General features: G+C 38.3%; 1 protein-coding gene across 3 annotated transcripts in view; it reads left to right on the top strand.

Annotated features, from left to right (window-relative positions):
* Nucleotides 1-23,851, top strand: part of SBF2 (SET binding factor 2) — a 469,274-nt gene that overhangs the window by 183,567 nt on the left and 261,856 nt on the right. For 2 of the 3 annotated variants that reach the window (XM_060105532.1, XM_060105531.1), the window contains exon 3: nt 21,556-21,693. The exons of the other annotated variant lie outside the window; for it this stretch is intronic. In XM_060105532.1, the coding sequence (XP_059961515.1) occupies nt 21,556-21,693 (138 nt within the window). The remainder of the gene's footprint in view (nt 1-21,555; nt 21,694-23,851) is intronic. 3 annotated transcript variants of the gene reach the window in all.

The raw sequence follows: 23,851 nt of genomic DNA, 5'->3' as shown, positions 1-23,851 counted from the left end.
GCATATGTACAGGTCTTGTTTTTGTATCCATTCAGCCAGTCTGTGTCTTTTGGATGGAGCGTTTAATCCATTTACATTTAAGGTAATTATTGATATGTATGTTCCTATTCCCATTTTCTTAATTGTTTTGGGTTTGTTATTGTAGGTCTTTTCCTTCTGTTGTGTTTCCTGCCTAGAGAAGTTCCTTTAGCATTTGTTGTAAAGCAGGTTTGGTGGTGCTGAATTCTCTTAGCTTTTGCTTGTCTGTGAAGGTTTTAATTTCTCCATTGAATCTGAATGTGATCCTTGCTTGGTAGAGTAATCTTGATTGTAGGTTTTTCCCTTTCCTCCCTTTAAATATGTCCTGCCATTCCCTTCTGGCTTGCTAAGTTTCTGCTGAAAGATCAGCTGTTAACCTTATGGGGATTCCCTTGTATGTTATTTGTTGCTTTTCCCTTGCTGCTTTTAATAATTTTTTCTTAGTATTTAATTTTTGGTAGTTTGATTAATATGTGTTTCATTGTGTTTCTCTGGTTTTATCCTGTACAGTACTCTTTGTGCTTCCTGGACTTGATTGACTATTTCCTTTCCCATGTTAGGGAAGTTTTCGACTATAATCTCTTCAAATATTTTCTGAGACCCTTCCTTTTTCTCTTCTTCTGGAACCCCTATAAATTGAATGTTGGTGTGTTTAATGTTGTCCCAGACGTCTCTGTGACTGTCCTCAATTCTTTTCATTCTTTTTTCTTTATTCTGCTCCTTGGCAGTTACTTCCACCATTTTATCTTCCAGTTCACTTATCCATTCTTCTGCCTTAGTTATTCTTTTATTGATTCCTCCTAGAGTATTTTTAATTTCAGTAATTGTGTTGTTCATCACTGTTTGTTTACTCTTTAGTTCTTCTATATCCTTGTTAAATGTTTCTTGTATTTTCTCCATTCTGTTTCCAAGATTTTGGATCATCTTTACTCTCATTACTCTGAATTCTTTTTCAGGTAGGTTGCCTGTTTCATCTTCATTTATTTGGTTTTTTAGGTTTTTATCTTGCTCCTTCATCTGTAACATATTTTTTTGTCTTTTCATTTTTGTTTTTTGTTTTTTTTATTGGATGGGTGGTGCTGTAATCTTGTCTTAGTGGTTGTTTGGCCTGAGACATCCAGTACTGAAGTTTGTAGGCAGTTAGATAGAGCTGGGTCTTGGTGCTGAGATGAGGACCTCCGGGAGGTCTCAGTCCAATTGATATTCCCTGGGGTCTGAGGTTCTCTGTTAGTCCAGCAGTTTGGACTTGGAGCTCCCACCATAGGAGCTCGGGCCCGACCTCCGACCTGGGAACCAAGGTCCCGCAAGCTTGTGGCACTGTAAGAGAAAAATAAGGAAGAAAGAAAGGTAAAAGGAACAGTACAATATCAAAGAATAAAAACAAAATAAAACTAGAAAGATAAAAAATATATTAGGAAAAATAAAACTATAATTGACACAACTGCAGCAAGGTAAAATAAAACCACATCAGAGGGCTTCACTGGTGCCGCAGTGGTTGAGAGTCCGCCTGCCGATGCCGGGGACACGGGTTCGTGCCCCGGTCCGGGAGGATCGCACATGCTGCGATGTGGCTGGGCCTGTGAGCCATGGCCGCTGAGCCTGCGCATCCGGAGCCTGTGCCCTGCAACGGGAGAGGCTACAACAGTGAGAGGCCTGCGTACCGCAAAAAAAAAAAAAAAAAAAAAAAAAAGCACATCAGAAAAAATTTTTAAAAAGGCGGGTGGAGCAACAAGCCAAAAGGAAAGATCACTAACAAATTATAAAGAATAAAGTAAAATTAGAAAAATAAAAGATTTATTAGGAATAATAAAAATATAAAAGCATCAACAGCAATGAATCAACAAGGTAAAACAGAACCACAATCTAAAAGAGGAAAAAGGAAAAGGAAAAAAGAAATAAAAAAGCCTTGGCTGTGGGGGTGCACTTTAGGCGGGGGTTGAACTTAGGCAGGGGCGGGTTTTAGGGTGGGGTGGCACCTAGGCAGGGTTGGTGGGGTGGTGCTTGAGCATGGGGCGGGGCTTAGGCGAGGCGACTTTCAAGTATGTGCCGGGGTCTCTGCTTAATACCTGTGCAGAAGGGGAGAGGCAGCACATGGAAAGGAGGGCCTCTGGTGTGTGGAGTTCCAGAGTTTGGAGGTGGGGCCCTGAGTGAGGGTGTGTGGGTGGGGTTTAGGCCCAGTGCATTGGAAGGGATCTCCAAGTGTAGAGGTAGGGCCCTGGATGGGGGTGTTGGTGCAGGGCTTCGGCTCAGGAGGGAGGCTCCGAGGGCAGAGGATTAGACCTGGAGCCCAACCAGCTCCCTGGTGCCTAAGTGGACAGGGAAAGCATTGGCCCTGTTCCCTTCCATTCCTCTGCACCCCTCCCCCTCTGTCTCCCCCAGGGTCTACCCCTGTCACTGCTGGACCCCTAACCATGGGTGGGTCCCTCTGGGTGTAGGAACTCCTCCCCTCTCCTAGCCACCCCTCAGGGGTGTGGATCCCAGAGGTCCGACCTTTACTTTTGCCCCCCTCATCCCTCCCTCCCACTCCCTCAGGACCTGAGTGGCTGGAGAGGGCCTAGGTGGGCAGAGTATCTGGCCCGGGATCTCAGCAGGTTCCTGGGGGTCCAAGTGGGCAGGGGAAGCCTGGCCACACTCCCTTTTGATCCTCTGCCCTCCCAGTGGTTCCCCAAGTTACCCGTTTGGATGTGGGAGCCCTTCCCCTCCCCCAGCCACCCCTCAGGGATGCCAGTCCATTCCTGCCTCCACTTCTCCTCCCCCTTCACTCCCCCCATGCCCCACGTCCTACCTGGTTGCTGGGGGTTCCTCCCATCCCCTTAGGTGTCTGTGGTCCCCCCCTGGTTCCTGGTAGGTGCCCTAGTTGTGAGAAGACTCGAATTCCGCATGTCCTCCTAGTACGCCATCTTGACTCCCCCCCAACCCCCAGCAGGCGGCTTCTTAACCACTTCACCACCAGGGAAGTCCCTCTTATTGTCATATTAAACCTGTTATCTTCTTTCATATTTCTTTGCTGCTTGTATTTTTTTTAAATTGCAACTTTAGAGGGTTTTCAAGAGCTCTTGGAGGTAAACTCATTTGTTTCATCTGCCATGCTTAACTAGAAGTCAGTAATAACTTCTCTTTTGCTCTTGGAATTGTTTTAAATTTGTAAATCATGTACAGTTGTATTTTTTCAAAACTTGGATGTTAGAAGCTATTCTAAACGTTCATTTTTCTCTTTGGAGTTTGCTTCTTGAAATTTTTTATATTTAGAGGCTTATGTGTAGGGCTCTTCATGAGATTGATATGCCAAAATGTTCAAAACTTGAGAGATTAGGTTAGCTTATCCTGTAACTTTGAGAACATATTAAAGTTATGAATAAGATCTTTTTAGAAATTACTTGTTGCTGATCTCAAGGAGAGCTGTTGATTTTTATAAGTTCTTATATCTGGCTACATGACTAAACTCTTATTTACTCAAACAATATTTAGTCAGTTTGCTGGGATTGTCTAGGCAGACAAATCATATTATCTTATACATAAAGTTTTATTATACTGATGAGGAGAGTGTAATGTTGTGTAGTAGTAATAAAATATCTGAATAAAATATCTACTAAAAGCATTATAGGTGACCCATTTAAATTGTTTCATTTAAAGCGGATTGTTTTGGATAGTCTTTTAGAAGTACACTTCATCAAAAGCTGTTCACTAAAATTAGGCACATGTGTGTGATACCCATTATTCTGTGGATAATAAATATTTGAAAGTTTCCCAACTCTTAGATTGGCTTCTCTTCCAAAGTCTTACAACCACTGTGTTTTCTCTGAACTTTTGAAAAATATCTGTCTAAAGTATAGAGCACACACCTGACATTGCCATGGCCTGGCTTGGCAATGGAGTTCAGTTTCTTAAGGCTTCTGTTATGTTATTTCACAAGTCAATTTTTTGGTCGGAATATAGTTCATAGTAACAGTTCTTTGTTGTCACTTCTTTTTTGTCCTTTTTAGAATTCTATCAGCAAAACAAAATAATTTTGGGGTTGCCTAACCTTTAAAAAGGAATTCAAGGGCAATTAAACATTTTTTGTGCTCATTTTGGTTGTGCTCTACAAAACCAGTTCTTCCCCAAAAACATAATGAGACATGCCTGGGAAGATTTATATAATACCATGCTTATCCCAGAATTATTAAGAAAAAAAAAATGTGAACAGCACAAACAACCCACAATAGGGAATTTGTTATGTTGTGGTGCTTACCTATGTGCTGGTGTAATATTCAGTCATTAAAAATAATTTTCTTAAAAATATGTAGTTACATGGGAAAACGCATATGTTACAGAAGGTGGAGAAAAGCAGGACTTATAACTGTATGTATAAGATATCCCATTTTATATAAAAAGTACATCCAGAGATAAATGGTTGCAAGGGAAGGTTGTATGTTAAAGAACTTAGTTCATTTTCATTTTGTCTTTTCTGATTTTTCTACAGTAAATTCATATTAGCATAAAATAATATCCACAAGGTGATATACAAAGATAATTCAGCAGTGAGAAGACACAGTTTGCAGAGATACAGAGGCTTGAATTGTAGTCCTGCTTTTATCACACACTAGCTGTATCCCCTTAATGTCTCATAGCCTTGGTTTCATCATTTGTAGAATAAACCTTGTGGGATACAATTATATATAAAGTGTTTCACAAATATGAGGGATTATTGGCACTTATCTTTTATTTGCAGTAGATCTGTTTGCACATGATCTACTTCATACATTTGGGCAATTAAAGAAACAAGCAAGTAAACAAAGTTGGTATTTGTAATGCATTAAATGTGGAGCCTAAAAATGTCTGTCAGTTCTAACCTTGCACCCTTGAGGTATCATTTGTTTCCAGGTTATGCCAAGGTCTTGAAGAAAACTGGAACTGAATAAAGACAGATAACATCCTGAAAAATGAATCCCCATATTGGCTGTTCCCAGATATGTTGTAAAATTTTTATGAGCATGATCTGTGGGAAATGATGAGAGTCAGGTGGAAGGGAATAGTCAAAAACATACATTGTTACATATTTATGAAACAGACATATATATGGTATGTCCATTGATAGTATCACTCCAAATAGATGTGTTTCCTCAGTGACTTGGAAAAGGAGGGCAAAATGTAGACCAGTCAGTTATGACAGTCAATTCTAAACAGTTTAGGTTTTGCACCTGTGATAGCATTTTTTTCCCCCTGTTTGCCAGTAAAGACACTGGGGAGAGCAAAATCCTGATTTTTATCCTGTTTGTTTAATGCTTATCATTCTGCTTACTATCTTTTAGTGACTACTGTGTTTCCAGCTGTCTAAACATTCTCTCACATTCCTGTCAGAAATGTGACTCGAGCTCAGGTTCAAGAAATGCAGTGTCCACTCCCTCATTGTTTTTTGTTTTTTTTTTTTGTTTTTTTTTGTTTTTGGCCACACTGTGAGGGGAATCTTAGCTCCCCGACCAGGGGTCTAACCCAGGCCCTCAGCAGTGAGAGCATGGAGTCCTAACCACTGGACTGCCATGGAATTCCCCTCTCATTGTTTATTACTTTCTCAGCACGCTTTTAGTTAAGATTTGAAATGATTAAACCAGCTAGCATTATTATATTTCAAATCCAAATCCTATGAGGAATACTTCTCATTAATAGTGGGATCATCTCCTGATACACCAAATTCGGTTATTACTTAATCTTATGATACAGTGAATTTGAAAAGTAGACATTTAACTGGAGGTTAAGGCCATTTCTTTTCATCCATTGAAAAAGCATTTCTGTAAACTCAGTTATGTGAACTATTGTTTATTTATTGTGTATTAATATATTTCATTTGAGAATGCAACATCAAAATTTCTTATGAAGTATGATTCTAATAATATTACTGCATAGTATGAAATAATTCCTTTACGTAGCTGTATTTTTATGTATGAAATAAAGGGTCTCATGTGTAACCAGTGTAACCAGCTATCTTGGCAGCTTCTTTGTGAAAAATTTAGTAAAAAATATCTGACCAGGCCTAGCATGAATTACCATTACTATCTTAGTTGTGGTCACATTAAGCTTAGTTTTGAAGAAGTACTTATTGAATCCAAAAAGAGGATCCTTGGAATTTCCCAGAAGTTTTACTGTTAATACTTTTAAAATCAGAATTCCTGTTATAATGTAAACTCGGGGAAATGAGGCCATTTAAATAACTAAGGAGGTCTTCCTACCTAAACTCTCATATTCTCCTCCTGGATGTTATGTGTTTATTTTTTTCTATGAGAAGGAATTTTCTTACAGGCTTCTTTTTTTTAAAGGGACACCTTTAATTTTTTTAATTAGAGGTTGAACAGTAAAATGTGGTTTAGTGAGCTGTAAATTTATAGATATGTATGAAGGTCTTGGAAAATATTGAGTGACTGTTATCCCAAGAACCTTCTACAACATTTCACCTTTGAGAGATCATTAAAATTAGTCACAGTAATGCTATGGACATCTTTTGTTATTCTGTAGTATTTTTATTATATTCACTGTATGTGTAAAGCATTTGAGAAAAGTAAGCATGAGTTGATTTTTCTAGTTTTAGCAGCAAAATATCTGATTGCTTATTTAAGTAATATATCTATTTGCCTACAAAAGTTAATTTGTTATTTGTGAACACTTCTCTGTGATGAGTACCTTTGATTTGAGAAATCAGTAAAGTTGGTTGAGTTGGAACTAACATAAAGAGATTTAGTTTAATCCTTACTGAAAACCTATAGTTTCATTTAAATTATGTGAAAATACATAGTTGTTATTCTGTGGTGTATAGCTTTTAGTACCGTTTGCCAAGCCTAATGAGCAGCTGTGATAATGAATGACAGACCTCTAAGAGAATGCGATTATTTGCTATTAATTCACAGAACTGATTCACTTTATATCAGAAGACTTGTTTGTTCAATGAGTAGACCTGATGACACAGGCTCTGTATCATTATATTATTTCATACCCAAGCTCAGACACGAGTATTTTGAAAGACACTTCTGGGTTTTGTTAAACCCAGAAGTTTAACCTGTTAAAACTCCCTGGTTCTGCCAAAGATTATACCTTTCTGCCTCCTAAGTAGCTTAAGCCAAGGCTAGTTACACATTAACACTCATTCTTACTAGAATAGCAAGTCTCATACTTTGGGGGTCTCACACTTTATACTCTCACAGATGACTGAGAATCTGCGAAGAGTTTTGTTTATGTAGTTTTATCTATTAATTTTTGTGTTAGAACTGACAACTAGAAAAATTTAAGCTATTTCATTATTTTAAAAAGGACAGTAAACCATTGCATATTAAATAGCATATTTTTTGAAAAAATAACTGTACTTTCCATAACAAAAAAGATAGGGAAAAGAATGGTATTGTTTTATATTTTTGTAAATATCATTGATATTGGCTTAATAAAAGACAGCTGGATTCTCATACCTGCTTCTACAATTCATGCTTTTACAGTACGTTGCTTTGGTTGAAGTATATGAAGAAAATCAGGTCTCACGAATATGTAGTTGGAAAGAGGAGTATTTTTATAGCCTTTTCAGATACTTATGGAAACTCTTGTTTGAATACTACACCAACACTCAACAAATAATAATATCTTAAAGGCTAGTTGCAATGTGAGATATATAAATGCATCAATGAACTGTTTTTTACTCTGCTACGATAAAATCTATTGGTTGGCTTTGCACTTTGAAAGATCTTTTATCCATGCATGATTTTATAACATCATGTGTTAGTCATTTGGCAAATAGGGATCAATGAGTTATGCAGATCTTCCGAATGTTGACACATATAGCATTTAAAATATTACATTAGTTAATAATACTGTCATATTAATCAGGAATGCAAAGCTGTCAGGCTCATGATGGTGCTTGAAAGTTCATTTTATCATTGGTAACAAACAGTCTCAGATCTGTACCTTGAAGTGACAGGCCCATTTCATTCATTTGAGACAATGTCTACCAAATACATAAGACTGTATAAGCATGTTTGTCAGTTATTCTTTCAAGTAAAAAATGGTGTTCTTGGGGGAAAAAAGAGAACAGTACAGCTCACAACTTAAACATCTACACAAGTAGTTTTTCTCTAAACAACTATCATACTTCTGGATGCAGCAAAAGTGCTTTATGTGTATTTACTCTTTGAAACAGAATATTTTAAAAGCTGTATACTCAAGGGTCAAGTTAAAATGAAATTAAAATGTTTATTGCTTCATCAAGGAAATTATTAATGGAAACTTTTTTTTTTAAACTGCAAATGTGTAGCTTTGAAGAATACAATGACTACAAGTATAGTTTGGTGCTGCTGCATTGATTACTGTTAAGTTACCAGCAACTTTACCCACCATTACTTTTCCACCATTAATGTAAATGTCAACAAAGTGAAAGAAACAACCAGTTCTTAGTACTAATATGATAATAGTTTTGACCACCGGGACTCCTGTGATTCTGTTTACCACACTTTGAGGGCTACTTTTCTAGAATGAAAAAGGCTTATGGTGGCCACAGGAAAGCCAAAGATGTAAAGTCATGAAACTTAGATAAATGAATTGTTGAGGGAGAAATATACATGTAAACAAATTGACAAGTCAACTTTTCTGTCCCAGATTAGTAAAATATATAAGTTTAGTGCTATATATAGGAAGAAAAGGTTATTATAATTATTTATTATAATAAGAATGTATAAAATGTTTTGGAACACATGAGTGGAACCGCTTGATTCTTTGGTTTGGAGAGGGCTAGAGAAACTGGGGAGCTTCAGAGAAGACTTCACAGAATAAGTGATACTGAAGTGCTCAATAAATATTTGTTCAATGAATTACTATTTCAAAACACAAATGTAGTAGAGAAAAATATTTTCACTTAACTAATTAATGTGTCCTTAAGGTTTTCATGCTATTTCTTTATGTATTCCTTATGATGTCTGCTCAAGGAAGTCTGGTAGAATTTTTCATTTGGTAGAGAAGCTATGAACGTGATTAACGTGTCTCTCTAAATGTAGGAAGTCATCCAAATATTACTTTTTTGATGTCTCTTTAAACTGATTCAAGGAGTCAATGAGGCACTGAAAGCAGAGGAAGGAAAAAACTAGTAAAGAAGGGGAAAGAAAGTGTTATAGCTGTGATGATAGAAACTAAGGTTAGGTCAAAGGGGGTAATAATCATAATAACTAACACTTACCATGGAATTATATGGCAAAGGCTATTCTGAGTACTTTTCATGTGTTACCTTGTATGAGCTTCCCAAGAGTAGTAGTAGATAGGTTCTAATATTCTGCCTTTTACAGATGAGGAAACTAAGGCACTGAGAGGTTAAATAAAGTGCTCCAAATTACACAGTTATTAAGCAGGGTAACAGAAGGCAATCTGGCACAGAGAGCTGCTGTATTGGTGAGCTCCTTTCTATTTCTATTCCATCTCCAACAATATTGTTATCCAGATATTTTTTTCTTCATGTTTTTAGAGATAGACTGTACTTTTTAGAATACTTTTAGATTCACAGCAAAATTGAGCAGGAAGTACAAAGAATTCACATATATTCTCTGTTCCCCAAACGCACAACTTTCCACAATATCAGTATCCCCCACCACAGTGGTACATTTGTTACAGTCAATGAATGAACTTACATTGGTCACATCATTATCAACCAAAGTCTGTAATTCACCTTAGGTTTCACTCTTAGTGTACATTCTAAAGGTTTTCACAAATGCATAATAAAATGTATCCACAGTTACAGTATTATACAGAATAGTGTCACTGCTCTAAAAAGCCTCTAAATTCTGCCTATTTATGTCTCCCCAACCCCAGGCAACTACTAATCTTTTTGCTCTCCATAGCTGTGCATTTTCCAGAATGTTAAGTAGTTGGAATTATACCACGTGTAGCCATTTCGGACTGGCGTCTTTCACTTAGTAATGTGCATTTACGTTTCCTCCATGTTTTTTCATGGCTTGATAGCTCATTTCTTTTTAGCACAATAAAGTACTCTGTCACCTGGATGTGCCTTCACCTACTGAAGGACATCTTGGTTACTTCCAAGTTTTGGCAATTATGAATAAAGCTGCTATAAACATCCATGTACAGGTTTTTGTGTGAACATATGTTTTCAACTCCTTTGGGTAAATAGCTGAATTGTATGGTAAGAGTATGTTTACTTTTGTAAGAAACTGGCGCACTGTGTTCCAAAGTGGCTGTACCATTTTGCATTCCTATGAGTGATAAATAAGAATTCCTGTTGCTCTCCATTCTTGTCAGCATTTGGCATTGTCATTGTTTTGTATTTTGGCCATTCTAATAGGTATGTAATGGTATCTTGTTGTTTTAATTTGCTTCCTTTATGAAACTGAACATCTTTTCATTTGCTTATTTTCCACCTTTATATCTTTTTTGGAGAGGTATCTATTCAGATCTTTTGCCCCCTTTTTAATTGGGTGGTTCACTTTCTTTTTTTTTAAATTTCATAAACATTTATTCACACTTCTAGAATGCAGAAAAGAAATTAAACTGTATGTACTTTTGATTCAGATTGAACATTTATTCATTCATCAGACAAATAAATGTTCAGTAGTTCTTATGAGTTAGGCATGGTCCCAGTTCCTGGGGATGAAGCAGTGCACTGTCCTCTTTAACTTATACTTTCGTTTCACAATAGAAAACATTGTTATGACATTTATCATATTATTTTCTAAAATGCTACTGGAATACATGAGTAAAAATAAAGCTAAAACACAGTTAATCTATCCCAGGCAGAACAAGACTTTATAGAAAATGTTGAAATTTTTTATTGTGAATAACTCACTGTTGACGGTTTATGGATTTTTTTTTTTACATCTTTATTGGAGTATAATTGCTTTACAATGGTGTGTTAGTTTCTGCTTTATAACAAAGTGAATCAGTTATACATATACATATGTTCCCATATCTCTTCCCTCTTGCGTCGCCCTCCCTCCCAACCTCCCTATCCCACCCCTCTAGGTGGTCACAAAGCACAGAGTTGATCTCCCTGTGCTATGCGGCTGCTTCCCACTAGCTATCTGTTTTATGTTTGGTAGTGTATATATGTCCATGCCACTCTCTCACGTTGTCACAGCTTACCCTTCCCCATCCCCATATCCTCAAGTCCATTCTCTAGTAGGTCTCTGTCTTTATTCCTGTCTTACCCCTAGGTTCTTCATGACATTTCTTTTTCTTAAATTCCATATATATGTCTTAGCATACGGTATTTGTCTTTTTCTTTCTGACTTACTTCACTGTATGACAGACTCTAGGTCCATCCACCTCACTACAAATAACTCAATTTTGTTTCTTTTTATGGCTGAGTAATATTCAATTGTATATATTTGCCACATCTTCTTTATCCATTCATCCAATGATGGACACTTAGGTTGTTGCCATCTCCTGGCTATTGTAAATAGAGCTACAATGAACATTTTGATACATGACTCTTTTTTTTTTTTTTTTTTTGTGGTACGCAGGCCTCTCACTGTTGTAGCCTCTCTCGTTGCGGAGCACAGGCTCTGGACACGCAGGCTCAGCGGCCATGGCTCACAGGCCTAGCCGCTCCGTGGCATGTAGGATCCTCCCAGACCGGAGCACGAACCCGTGTCTCCTGCATCGGCAGGCGGACTCAACCACTGTGCCACCAGGGAAGCCCTGTTGAGCATTCTTTCATGTGTTCGTTGGCACTCTGTATATCTTCTTTGGAGAAATGTCTATTTAGGTCTTCTGCCCATTTTTGGATTGGGTTATTTGTTTTTTTGTTATTGAGCTGCATGAGCTGCTTGTACATTTTGGAGATTAATCCTTTGTCAGTTGCTTCATTTGCAAATATTTTCTCCCATTCTGAGGGTTGTCTTTTGGTATTGTTTATGGTTTCTCTTGCTGGGCAAAAGCTTTGAAGTTTTATTAGGTCCCATTTGTTTATTTTTGTTTTTATTTCCATTTCTCTAGGAGGTGGGTCTAAAAGGATTTTGCTGTGATTTATGTCATAGAGTGTTCTGCCTATATTTTCCTCTAAGAGTTTGATAGTTTCCGGCCTTACATTTAGGTCTTTAATCCATTTTGAGCTTATTTTTGTGTATGGTGTTAGGGAGTGTTCTAATCTCATACTTTTACATGTACCTGTCCAGTTTTCCCAGCACCACTTATTGAAGAGGCTGTCCTTTCTCCACTGTACATTCCTGCCTCCTTTATCAAAGATAAGGTGACCATATGTGCCTGGGTTTATCTCTGGGCTTTCTGTCCTGTTCCATTGACCTATATTTCTGGTTTTGTGCCAGTACCATATTGCCTTGATTACTGTAGCTTTGTAGTATAGTCTGAAGTCAGGGAGCCTGATTCCTCCAACTCCGTTTTTCATTCTCAAGATTGCTTTGGCTATTCGGGATCTTTTGTGTTTCCATACAGATTGTGAAATTTTTTGTTCTAGTTCTGTGAAAATGCCATTGGTAGTTTGATAGGGATTGCATTGAATCTGTAGATTCCTTTGGGTAGTAGAATCATTTTCATAATGTTGATTCTTCCAATCCAAGAACATGGTATATCTCTCCATCTATTTGTATCATCTTTAATCTGTTTCATCAGTGTCTTATAATTTTCTGCATACAGGTCTTTTGTCTCCTCAGGTAGGTTTATTCCTAGATATTTTATTCTTTTTGTTGCAATGGTAAATGGGAGTGTTTTCTTGATTTCACTTTCAGATTTTTCATCATTATTGTATAGGAATGCCAGAGATTTCTTTGCATTTATTGTGTATCCTGCTACTTTACCAAATTCATTGATTAGCTCTAGTAGTTTTCTGGTAGCATCTTTAGGATTCTCTATGTGTAGTATCATGTCATCTGCAAACAATGACAGCTTTACTTCTTCTTTTCCAATTTGGATTCCTTTTATTTCCTTTTCTTCTCTGATTGCTATGGGTAAAACTTCCAAAAGTATGTTGAATAGTAGTGGTGAGAGTGGGCAACCTTGTCTTGTTCCTGATCTTAGTGGAAATGCTTTCAGTTTTTCACCATTGAGGATGATGTTGGCTGTGGGTATGTCATATATGGCTTTTATTATGTTGAGGAAAGTTCCCTCTATGCCTACTTTCTGGAGGGTTTTTTATCATAAACGGGTGTTGAATTTTGTCGAAAGCTTTCTCTGCATCTATTGAGATGACCATATGGTTTTTCTCCTTCAGTTTGTTAATATGGTGTATGACATTGATTGATTTGCGTATACTGAAGAATTCTTGCATTCCTGGAATAAACCCCACTTGATGATGGTGTATGATCCTTTTAATGTGCTGTTGGATTCTGTTTGCTAGTATTTTGTTGAGGGTTTTTGCATCTATATTCATCAGTGATATTGGCCTGTAGTTTTCTGTCTTTTTGACATCCTTGTCTGGTTTCGGTATCAGGGTGATGGTGGCCTCATAGAATGAGTTTGGGAATGTTCCTCCCTCTGCTATATTTTGGATAAGTTTGAGAAGGATAGGTGTTAGCACTTCTCTAAATGTTTGATAGAATTTGCTTGTGAAGCCATCTTGTCCTAGGCTTTTGTTTGTTGGAAGATTTTTAATCACAGTTTCAATTTCAGTGCTTGTGATTGGTCTGTTCATATTTTCTTTTTCTTCCTGATTCAGTCTGGGCAGGTTGTGCATTTCTAAGAATTTGTCCATTTCTTCCAGGTTGTCCATTTTATTGGCATAGAGTTGCTTGTAGTAATCTCTCATGATCCTTTGTATTTCTTCAGTGTCAGTTGTTACTTCTCCTTTTTCATTTCTAATTCTATTGATTTGAGTCTTCTCCCTTTTTTTCTTGATGAGTCTGGCTAATGGTTTATCAATTTTGTTTATCTTCCCAAAGAACCAGCTTTTAGTTTTATCAATCTTTGCTATCGTTTCCTTCATTTCTTTTTCATTTATTTCTCATCTGATCTTTATGATTTCTTTCCTTCTGCTAACTTTGGGGCTTTTTTTGTTCTTTTTTCTCTAATTGCTTTAGGTGCAAGGTTAGGTTGTTTATTCGAGATGTTTCCTATTTCTTAAGGTAGGATTGTATTGCTATAAACTTCCCTCTTAGAACTGCTTTTGCTGCATCCCATAGGTTTTGGGTCGTCGTGTCTCCATTGTCATTTGTTTCTAGGTATTTTTTTATTTCCTCTTTGATTTCTTCAGTGATCACTTCGTTATTAAGTAGTGTATTGTTTAGCCTCCATGTGTTTGTATTTCTTACAGCTGTTTTCCTGTAATTGATATCTAGTCTCATAGCATTGTGGTCGGAAAAGATAGTTGATGCAATTTCAATGTTCTTAAATTTACCAAGGCTTGATCTGTGACCCAAGATATGATCTATCCTGGTGATGTTCTATGAGCACTTGAAAAAAATGTGTATTCTGTTGTTTTTGGATGGAATGTCCTATAAATATCAATTAAGTCCATCTTGTTTAATGTATCATTTAAAGCTTGTGTTTCCTTATTTATTTTCATTTTGGACGATCTGTCCATTGGTTAAAGTGGGGTGTTACAGTTCCCTACTATGAATGTGTTACTGTCAGTTTCCCCTTTTTTTTTTTTTTTTTTTTTTTTTTGCGGTATGCGGGCCTCTCACTGTTGTGGCCTCTCCCGTTGCAGAGCACAGGCTCCGGACGCGCAGGCTCAGCGGCCATGGCTCACGGGCCCAGCCGCTCCGCGGTATATGGGATCCTCCCAGACCGGGGCACGAACCCGCATCCCCTGCATCGGCAGGTGGACTCTCAACCACTTGCGCCACCAGGGAGGCCCCAGTTTCCCCTTTTATGGCTGTTAGTATTTGCCTTATGTATTGAGGTGCTCCTATGTTGGGTGCATAAATATTTACAATTGTTATATCTTCTTTTGGATGGATCCCTTGATCATTACGTAGTGTCCTTCTTTGTCTCTTCTAATAGTCTTTATTTTAAAGTCTATTTTGTCTGATATGAGAATTGCTACTCCAGCTTTTTTTTGGTTTCCATTTGCATGGAATATCTTTTTCCATCTCCTCACTTTCAGTCTGTGTGTGTCTCTAGGTCTGAAGTGGGTCTCTTGTAGACAGCATATATATGGGTCTTGTTTTTGTATCCATTCAGCCAGTCTGTGTCTTTTGGTGGGAGCGTTTAATCCATTTACATTTAAGGTAATTATCGATATGTATGTTCCTATTACTGTTTTCTTAATTGTTTTGGGTTTGTTATTGTAGGTGTTTTCCTTCTGTTGTGTTTCTTGCCTAGAGAAGATCTTTTAGCATTTGTTGTAAAGCAGGTTTGGTGGTGCTGAACTCTCTCAGCTTTTGCTTGTCTGTAAAGATTTTAATTTATCCATCAAATCTGGATGAGATCCTTGCTGGGTAGAGTAATCTTGGTTGTAGGTTTTTCTCCTTCATCAGTTTAAATATGTCCTGCCTGTCCCTTCTGGCTTGCAGAGTTTTTGCTGAAAGATCAGCTCTTAACCTTATGGGGATTCCCTTGTGTGTTATTTGTTGTTTTTCCCTTGCTGCTTTTAATATGTTTTCTTTGTATTCAATTTTTGACAGTTTGACTAATATGTGTCTCTTGTGTTTCTCCTTGGACTTATCCTTTGTGGGACTCTCTGTGCTTCCTGGACTTGATTAACTATTTCCTTTCCCATATTAGGGAAGTTTTCAACTATCATCTCTTCAAATATTTTCTCAGTCCCTTTCTTTTTCTCTTCTTCTTCTGGAACCCCTATACTTTGGATGTTGGTGCATTTAATGTTGTCCCAGAGGTCTCTGAGACTGTCCTCACTTCTTTTCATTGTTTTTTCTTTATTCTGCTCTGCAGTAGTTATTTCCACTATTTTATCTTCCAGGTCACTTATCCGTTCTTCTGCCTCAGTAATTCTGCTATTGATCCCTTCTAGAGTATTTTTAATTTCATTTATTGTGTTGTTCATCGTTGCTTGTTTCATCTTTAGTTCTTCTATGTCCTTGTTAAATGTTTCTTGCATTTTCTCTGTTCTATTTCCAAGATTTTGGATCATCTTTACTATCATTATTCTGAATTCTTTTTCATGTAGACTGCCTATTTCCTCTTCATTAGTTAGGTCTGGTGGGTTTTCATCTTGCTCCTTCATTTGCTGTGTGTTTTCCTGTCTTCTCATTTTGCTTATCTTACTGTGTTTGGGGTCTCCTTTTTGCAGGCTGCCGGTTTGTAGTTCCTGTTGTTGTGTTTTTTTTTTTTTTTTTTTTTTTTTTTGCAGTACATGGGCCTCTCACTGTTGTGGCCTCTCCCGTTGCCGAGCACAGGCTGTGGACGCGCAGGCTCAGCGGCCATCATGGGCCCAGCCGCTCCGTGGCATGTGCGATCCCCCTGGACTGGGGCACGAGCCCGTTTCCCATGCGTTGGCAGGTGGACTCTCAACTACTGCACCACCAGGGTAGCCCAGTTCCTGTTGTTTTTGGTGTCCGTCCCCAGTGGCTAAAGTTGGTTCAGTGGGTTGTGTAGGCTTCCTGGTGGAGGGGAGTAGTGCCTGTGTTCTGGTGGATGAGGCTGAATCTTGTCTTTCTGGTGGGCAGGTCCACGTCTGGTGGTGTATTTTGGCCTGTCTGTGGACTTATTATGATTTTAGGCAGCCTCTCTGCTAATGGGTGGAGTTGTGTTCCTGTCTTGCTAGTTGTTTGGCATAGGGTGTCCAGCACTGTAGCTTGCTGGTCATTGAGTGAAGCTGGGTGTTGGTGTTGAGATGGAGATCTCTGGGAGATTTTCACCATTTGATATTACATGGAGCTGGGAGGTCTCTTGTGGACCAGTGTCCAGAAGTTAGGTCTCCCTCTGAGGCCCAGCACAACTCCTGGCTGCAGCACCAGGAGCCTTTCATCCACACAGCTCAGAATAAAAGGGAGAAAAAGTAGAAAGAGAGGGAGAGGGAGAGAGGGAGGGAGGGAGGAAGAAAAAGAAGATAAAAGAAAATAAAATAAAGTAAGATAAAATAAAGTATGATAAAGTCAAATAAAGTTATTAAAATAAAAAATAATTATTAAGAAAAAAATTTTTTTAATAAAAAAACCCCCAAAACCGGACGGGTAGAACCCTAGGACAAATGGTGAAAGCAAAGCTATACAGACAAAATCTCACAAAGAAGCATACACATACACACTCAGATAAAGAGGAAAAGGGGAAAAAATAATAAATCTTGCTCTCAAAGTCCACCTCCTCAATTTGGGATGATTCGTTGTCTATTCAGGTATCCCACAGATGCAGGTACATCAAGTTGATTGTGGAGATTTAATCCGCTGCTCCTGATGCTGCTGGGAGAGATTTCCCTTTCTCTTCTTTGTTAGCACAGCTCCCGGGGCCCAGCTTTGGATTTGGCCCCGCCTCTGTATGTAGGTCGCTGGAGGGCGTCTGTTCTTCGCTCAGACAGGACGGGGTTAAAGGAGCCGCTGATTCGGGGGCTCTGGCTCTCTCAGGCCTGGGGGAGGGAGGGACACGATGCGGGGCTAGCCTGCGGCGGCAGAGGCCAGCGTGACGTTGCACCAGCCTGAGGAGCACCATGCATTCTCCCGGGAAACTTGTCCTGGCAGTGGCGGGCTGCACAGGCTCCCGGGAGGGGCGGTGGGGATAGTGACCTGTGCTCGCACACAGGCTTCTTAGTGGCTGCAGCAGCAGCCTTAGCATCTCATGCCCGTCTCTGGGGTCCGTGCTGTTAGCCGCAGCTCGAGCCCATCTCTGGAGCTCCTTTAAGCAGCGCTCTTAATCCCCTCTTCTCGTGCACCAGGAAACAAAGAGGGAAGAAAAAGTCTCTTGCCTCTTCGGCAGGTCCAGACTTTTCCCTGGACTCCCTCCCGGCTAGCCGTGGCATGGCGCACTGACCCCTTCAGGCTGTGTTCATGCTGCCAGTACTCTCCCTTTGCTCCGACCAAAGCCCGAGCCTCAGCTCCCAGCCCCGCCTGCCTTGGCGGGTGAGCAGACAAGCCTCTCGGGCTAGTGAGTGCCGGTTGGCACCAATCCTCTCTCCGCTTTGCCCTCCGCACCCCTGTTGCTGTGCTCTCCTCCGCGGCTCCGAAGCTTCCCCCCTCTGCCACCCGCAGTCTCCGCCCGCGAAGGGGCTTCCTGGTGTGTGGAAACCTTTCCTCCTTCACAGCTCCCTCCCACTGGTGCAGGTCCCGTCCCTATTCTTTTGTCTCTGTTTATTCTTTTTTCTTTTGCCCTACCCAGGTACATGGGGAGTTTCTTGCCTTTTAGGAGGTCTGAGGTCTTCTGCCAGCGTTCAGTAGGTGTTCTGTAGGAGTTGTTCCATGTGTAGATGTATTTCTGATGTATCTGTGGGGAGGAAGGTGATCTCTGCGTCTTACTCTTCCGCCATCTTCCCCCAGCCTCCTCCTTGTTCACTTTCCTATTGTTGAGTTTTAAAAACTCTTTGTATGTTTTAGATGACAGTACATTATCAGATATGTGTTTTGGAAATATTTTCTCCTAGTCCTTAGCTTGTCTTCTCATTTTCTTGACAGTGTCTTTCACAGAGCAGAAGTTTTAAATTTTAATGAAGTCTAGCTTATCAATTATTCCTTTCCTGGTTCATGATTTTGGTGTTGTATCTAAAAAAGTCATTGCCAAAAACAAAGATCACCTAGGTTTTCTCCTTTGTCATCTTCTAGGAGTTTTATAGTTTTGTGTTTTACATTTAGGTGTATGGTCCACTTTGAGTTAATGTTTGTGAAGGGTGTAAGGTCTGTGTCTAGGTTCATTTTCTTGTATATGAATATCTAGTTGGTCCAGCACCATTTGTTGAAAAGACTATTTTTTCTCCATTGTATCGCTTTTGCTCTGTTGTCAAAGTTCAGTTGATTATATTTGTGTGGTCTGTTTCTGGGCTCACCATTCTGCTTCATTGATCTATTTGTCTTTTCGCTGACTGGTACCACACTGTCTTGATTACTGTAGCTTTTTTTTTTTTTTTTTTTTTTTCGGTACGCGGGCCTCTCACTGCTGTGGCCTCTCCCGCTGCGGAGCACAGGCTCCAGACACTCAGGCCCAGCGGCCATGGCTCACGGGCCCACCCACTCCGTGGCATGCAGGATCCTCCCGGACTGGGGCACAAACCCATGTCCCCTGCATTGGAAGGCGGACTGCCAACCACTGTGCCACCGGGGAAGCCCCTACTGTAGCTTTATAATAAGTCTTGAAGTCAGATAGTGTCACTCTTCCAACTTTGTTCTCCTTCAATATTGAGTTGGCTATTCTGGGTCTTTTGCCTCTCCATATAAACTTTAACATTAGTTTATCAACATCCGTAAAATAACTTGCTGGAATTTTGTTTGGGATTGCGTTGAATCTGTATATCACACTGGGAAGAATTAAAACTTGACAATATTGAGTCTTCCTATTGATGAACATTGGAATTGCTCTCTCTTTCTCTCTACTTAGTTCTTCTTTGATTTCTCATCAGAGTTTTGTAATTTTTCTTATATAGATCTTGTACATAATTTATTAAGTTTATACCAAAGTATTTCATTTTGGGGGGTGCTAATGTATGAAGATTGTATTGTGTTTTTAATTTCAAGTAACAGTTCATTGTTGGTGTATATAGGAAAGCAGTTGGCTTTTGTATATTAACCTTGTATCCTGGAAAGTTGCTGTAATTGCTTATTACTTTCAGGTTTTCTACATAGACAATCATGTCATTTGGGAAAAGATAGTTACGTGTCTTCCTAATCTGTAAACCTTTTATTTCCTTGTTTTGGCTAATTGAATTAACTAGGACTTTCAGTACAATTTAGAAAAGGTGTGGTAAGAGGTGACATCCTTGCCTTGTTCCTAATCTTAGCTAGAAAACTTCTAGTTTCTTATGATTAAGTATGATGTTATCTGTAGGTTTTTGGTAAATGTTCTCTGTCATGTCAAGGAACTTCCCCCTCTATGCTTAGTTTGCTGAGAATTTTTATCATGAATGGGTGTTAGACTTTCTCAAATGCTTTTTCTGTATCTATTGATATGATCATGTACTTTTCTTGTTTAGCTTCTGGATGTGATTAATTGACTTTCAATGTTGAACCAGCCCTGCATACCCAAAATGAATCTTATTTGGTCACGGTTTGTAATTCTTTTCATACATTGCTACATTCAATTTGCAAATATTTTGTTGAGGATTTTTGCATCTGTGTTCATGAGAGATATTGATGTGCAGTTATATTGTAATTTCTTTTTCTGGTTTTGGCATTAGGGTAATGCTGGCTTTATGGAATGAGTCAGAAAGTATTTCCTTGGCTTCAGTCTTCTGGAAGAGATTGTAGAGAATGTTTTAGTTTCATCCTTCAGTGTTTGGTAGAATTCACCATGAACCCATTGCGGCATCATACTTACTTTCTATTTTGGAAGATTATTAATTCAATAATTAATAATTCATTTTCTTTAATAGATATAGGCCTTTTCAGATTGTCTACTTCTTCTTCTGTGAGTCTTATCAGATTATGTCTTTCAAGAAATTGGTTCATTTCATCTAGATTATCAAATTTATGGGCACAGAGTTATGCATAGTATTCCTTTATTATCTTTTTAATGTCCACAGGATCTATAGTGATGTCCCTTCTTTCATTTCTGATACTAGTAATTTGTATCTTCTTTTTTATTTTTAGTTTGTCTGGCTAGAGACTTGTCGATTTTAATGTTTTTTTCAAAGAACTAGCTTTAGGTTTTGTTGCTTTTCTCTATTGATTTCCTGTAATAGATTTCACTGATTTCTGCTCTAATTTTATTATTTTTTTTCTTCTGCTTACTTTGGATTTAATTTGCTCTTCTTTTTCTAGTTTCCTAAGATAGAACTTAGATGACTGATATTAGATTTTTCTTCTTCTCTGTGAATTCAGTGCTATAAAATTCCCTTTAAGCACTGCTTTTGCTGAATTCCACAAATGTTAAGCTGTATTTTCATTTAGTTTAAAATATTTGAAAATTTCTTTTGAGATTTTTGTCTTTGATCCATGTATTACTTAGAAGTGTGTTGTTTAATTTCTGAGTATTTGGAGATTTTCCAGCTATCTTTCTGTAATTGATTTTTAGTTTAATTTTATTGTGGTCTGGGACATGCATTATATGATTTCTATTCTTTTAAATCCATTAAAGTGTATTTTATAGCCAAGAATGTGGTCTGTCTTGATGAACAAGATATCTTTTTCATTGTACTGAATTGAAGAGTCTTAGATTAATGACGATATTTAAAAATAATTCTGTTTTCTGTCCATGGTAGATACTGAGCACTTTATCTTCAACTTATTTCATGATTTATTCTAATGGTGCAAAGTTTTCATCTTAGTTCTCTGTTCCTACATATGCCAACCCCAGTCTCAGAATGAGTGGCATCTGTGGAAAATCTAGGCTATCTTCATAAAATGCATATGCACATTAGTGAAAGTATTCTACATCATGAATCTGCAAGTGATTTTTAAAAAATATTGGCTGAAGTGACATATCACATCTGGAAATTTTTTTAAATGGGGAGACATTTCTCAGGAATTTATAGCTAATAAATTTACCTTATACTTTTAAGATGTGACCTTTTTTTTTTTCTATCTCATTTAGTTTTGTCAGCCTGGAGGGTGGCAGCTGTCCAGAGAGAGGAAGCAGCCAACGTTTTTTGTGATGGTCCTGACAGATATTGACTCAGATCGACATTACTGCTCATGCCTAACCTTTTATGAGGCAGAGATCAATCTTCAGGTACAGCAACTTTTCTAGCCAAATTACAGCCAAAGAGACACCATTTAGGAATCTTTTTATTATGCCATATTTGTTTTTGTTAGAATAGCAAGTTTGAGTTCTATGAGCTATTTTAAAATGACTGAGGTACTATATTGTTGAAGAGAGCAAGAAGGTAAAGTTATTGTCCAAGTTTAATTGTTCTTCTTTAAAATATTGTTCATAACCTGCATACTTCTAAGAATAGCATCTCTGCAAATTGGTTTATTAAGAAGATTTGTATCCTCTCCTGATGAACCTGTGGTTTTTCCCTTTCAGTCTTTCTCCTGAGGTGTCTTTCACAGAATATAGAGCGTTTAATCAGAATGTTTATAAATCACTTATCACAATGCTTGATATTATTTTTTAAGTGCTGAAGTAACTGTTAACTCATTATTATTAGTGGTGGTAGTATCAAAATGATGGGACTGACATTAATAGGCTAGAACTATAGAAATTATAGGGTCTTTCAGAGAATTAGCTGGGGTTCTCTCAGTTTCAAACAACTGGATCTACTGTCTCTAATTTATTCAGAAAAGGATTTATGAGAAAGTATTGGGTAGTTTATGTAATTTCATGGGTAAGGGGTGAGCAGGGAACCAATTCTGTTTACTAGGAACTGCCTAGCTTGGGGCTTTTCATACTTTTTCAACCTTTTATCACTTGACACTTACGATGTTGGGTACCAGACAATACAGCCTTCACAATAATCACACCAAAAAAACCCTTTCTCCCATGTGTAGCCACTGTCACACATTGGTGACTTCTGCTTTAAGTGTCATATGGGTTGTTTCCTTGTGTCAGTCAGATTGCATGCAGATCCCCCCCACCAAAGGAATCAGAAAAACTTTGTTGTTGTTGTTATTTGTTTCTTTGTTTTGCTTTCAAGGCCCAATAGTATGAGAAGGAAACTATAAAACAGTTTGCAGGATGTTGTGTGAGCCAAATGCATTATCTGCTGTGCTTTCTGCTACATACAGATGAATGAGTATCACCACCAGGGAAAAGGATTGGCTTGCTTTCTGAAATGACCTCACAAAGGAGCATTTGTTATTTTTGTTATTTTAATTAAATGCCAAGATCTGAATTTTCTGGATGCAGAAATTTCATTTTTCAGTACAAGAGGAGACAAACCACCTTTCATGGTACAGACTCACATTATCCAAGTTCATTAGACTGATGTATTAAAACCAGCATGCTAGCTTTTTAATTTACAGTGATAAGTTAAAAGGTTATACAAAACAAAATATACATTATGTATATTATCAGCACATTTTCTCCTTGTTGTCAGATCTTTGTGGGAAGCCATATCAAAATCAGAAGCATTTTGATTGTGGAATCAAACTAAGGAATATTTGATGTCAAATATTTAACACCTGCCAGATTAACACAGCCCATTGTTTATACAGTTGACCCTTGAACAACATGGGCTTGAACTGCACGGGTCCACTTATACACAGATTTTTTTCAGTAACTATATACTACAGTACTGCATGATCCATAGTTGGTTGAATATGTGGATGCAGAGGGTCAACCGTAAAGTTAATATGTGGATTTTCGACTGCACAGAGGGGTCGGCGCCCCTAAACCCTGCATTGTTCGGGGCCAACTGTTTTTGAAATTAGGGATTATGTTGTCAATTCAGACAGAGAACTTAGATGTCTATGATTCTAGTCATTTCTGTCCTGATTAGCGTTCGGGTGGATGTTGCCAACAAATAGCCGATCCAATCCCATTTTGGTCAATTCAGTCTAAATAAGAAAGAATGTTCTCTTGTTGAGAGCCTTGCTGTCTTTTTCAGGTGACCTTTCATTTCTCTGTTGATCCTGTGAACATAAGTCAGTGCTGAGAATGCAGTATTTTCTTTTATTTCCATATTCTTGAGGGTACCTCTTTATAACTCCCTAGGATTATCTAATGAAACTAACTGTGATTATTTGGGTTCTTCTTCTTCTCTCCATCATTACCAACCCCTTACCCCCCAAATAAACTCACAGAAAAGTAATACATTAAGACAATGTAGGGGGTTCCAGTCCAAGATGGTGACATAGGAAGCTTCTGAACTCACTCCTATGGGCACACTGAATCCACAGCTACACATGGAGCAATTTCTGCTGAAAGAAATCCAGAAACTAGCTGA

The sequence above is a fragment of the Mesoplodon densirostris genome, chromosome 7 (assembly GCF_025265405.1).
Source record: "Mesoplodon densirostris isolate mMesDen1 chromosome 7, mMesDen1 primary haplotype, whole genome shotgun sequence".
NCBI classification, from domain to species: domain Eukaryota; kingdom Metazoa; phylum Chordata; class Mammalia; order Artiodactyla; family Ziphiidae; genus Mesoplodon; species Mesoplodon densirostris.
Note: the sequence above shows the minus strand (reverse complement) of the source record. Positions and strands in the feature narration are given on the sequence as shown.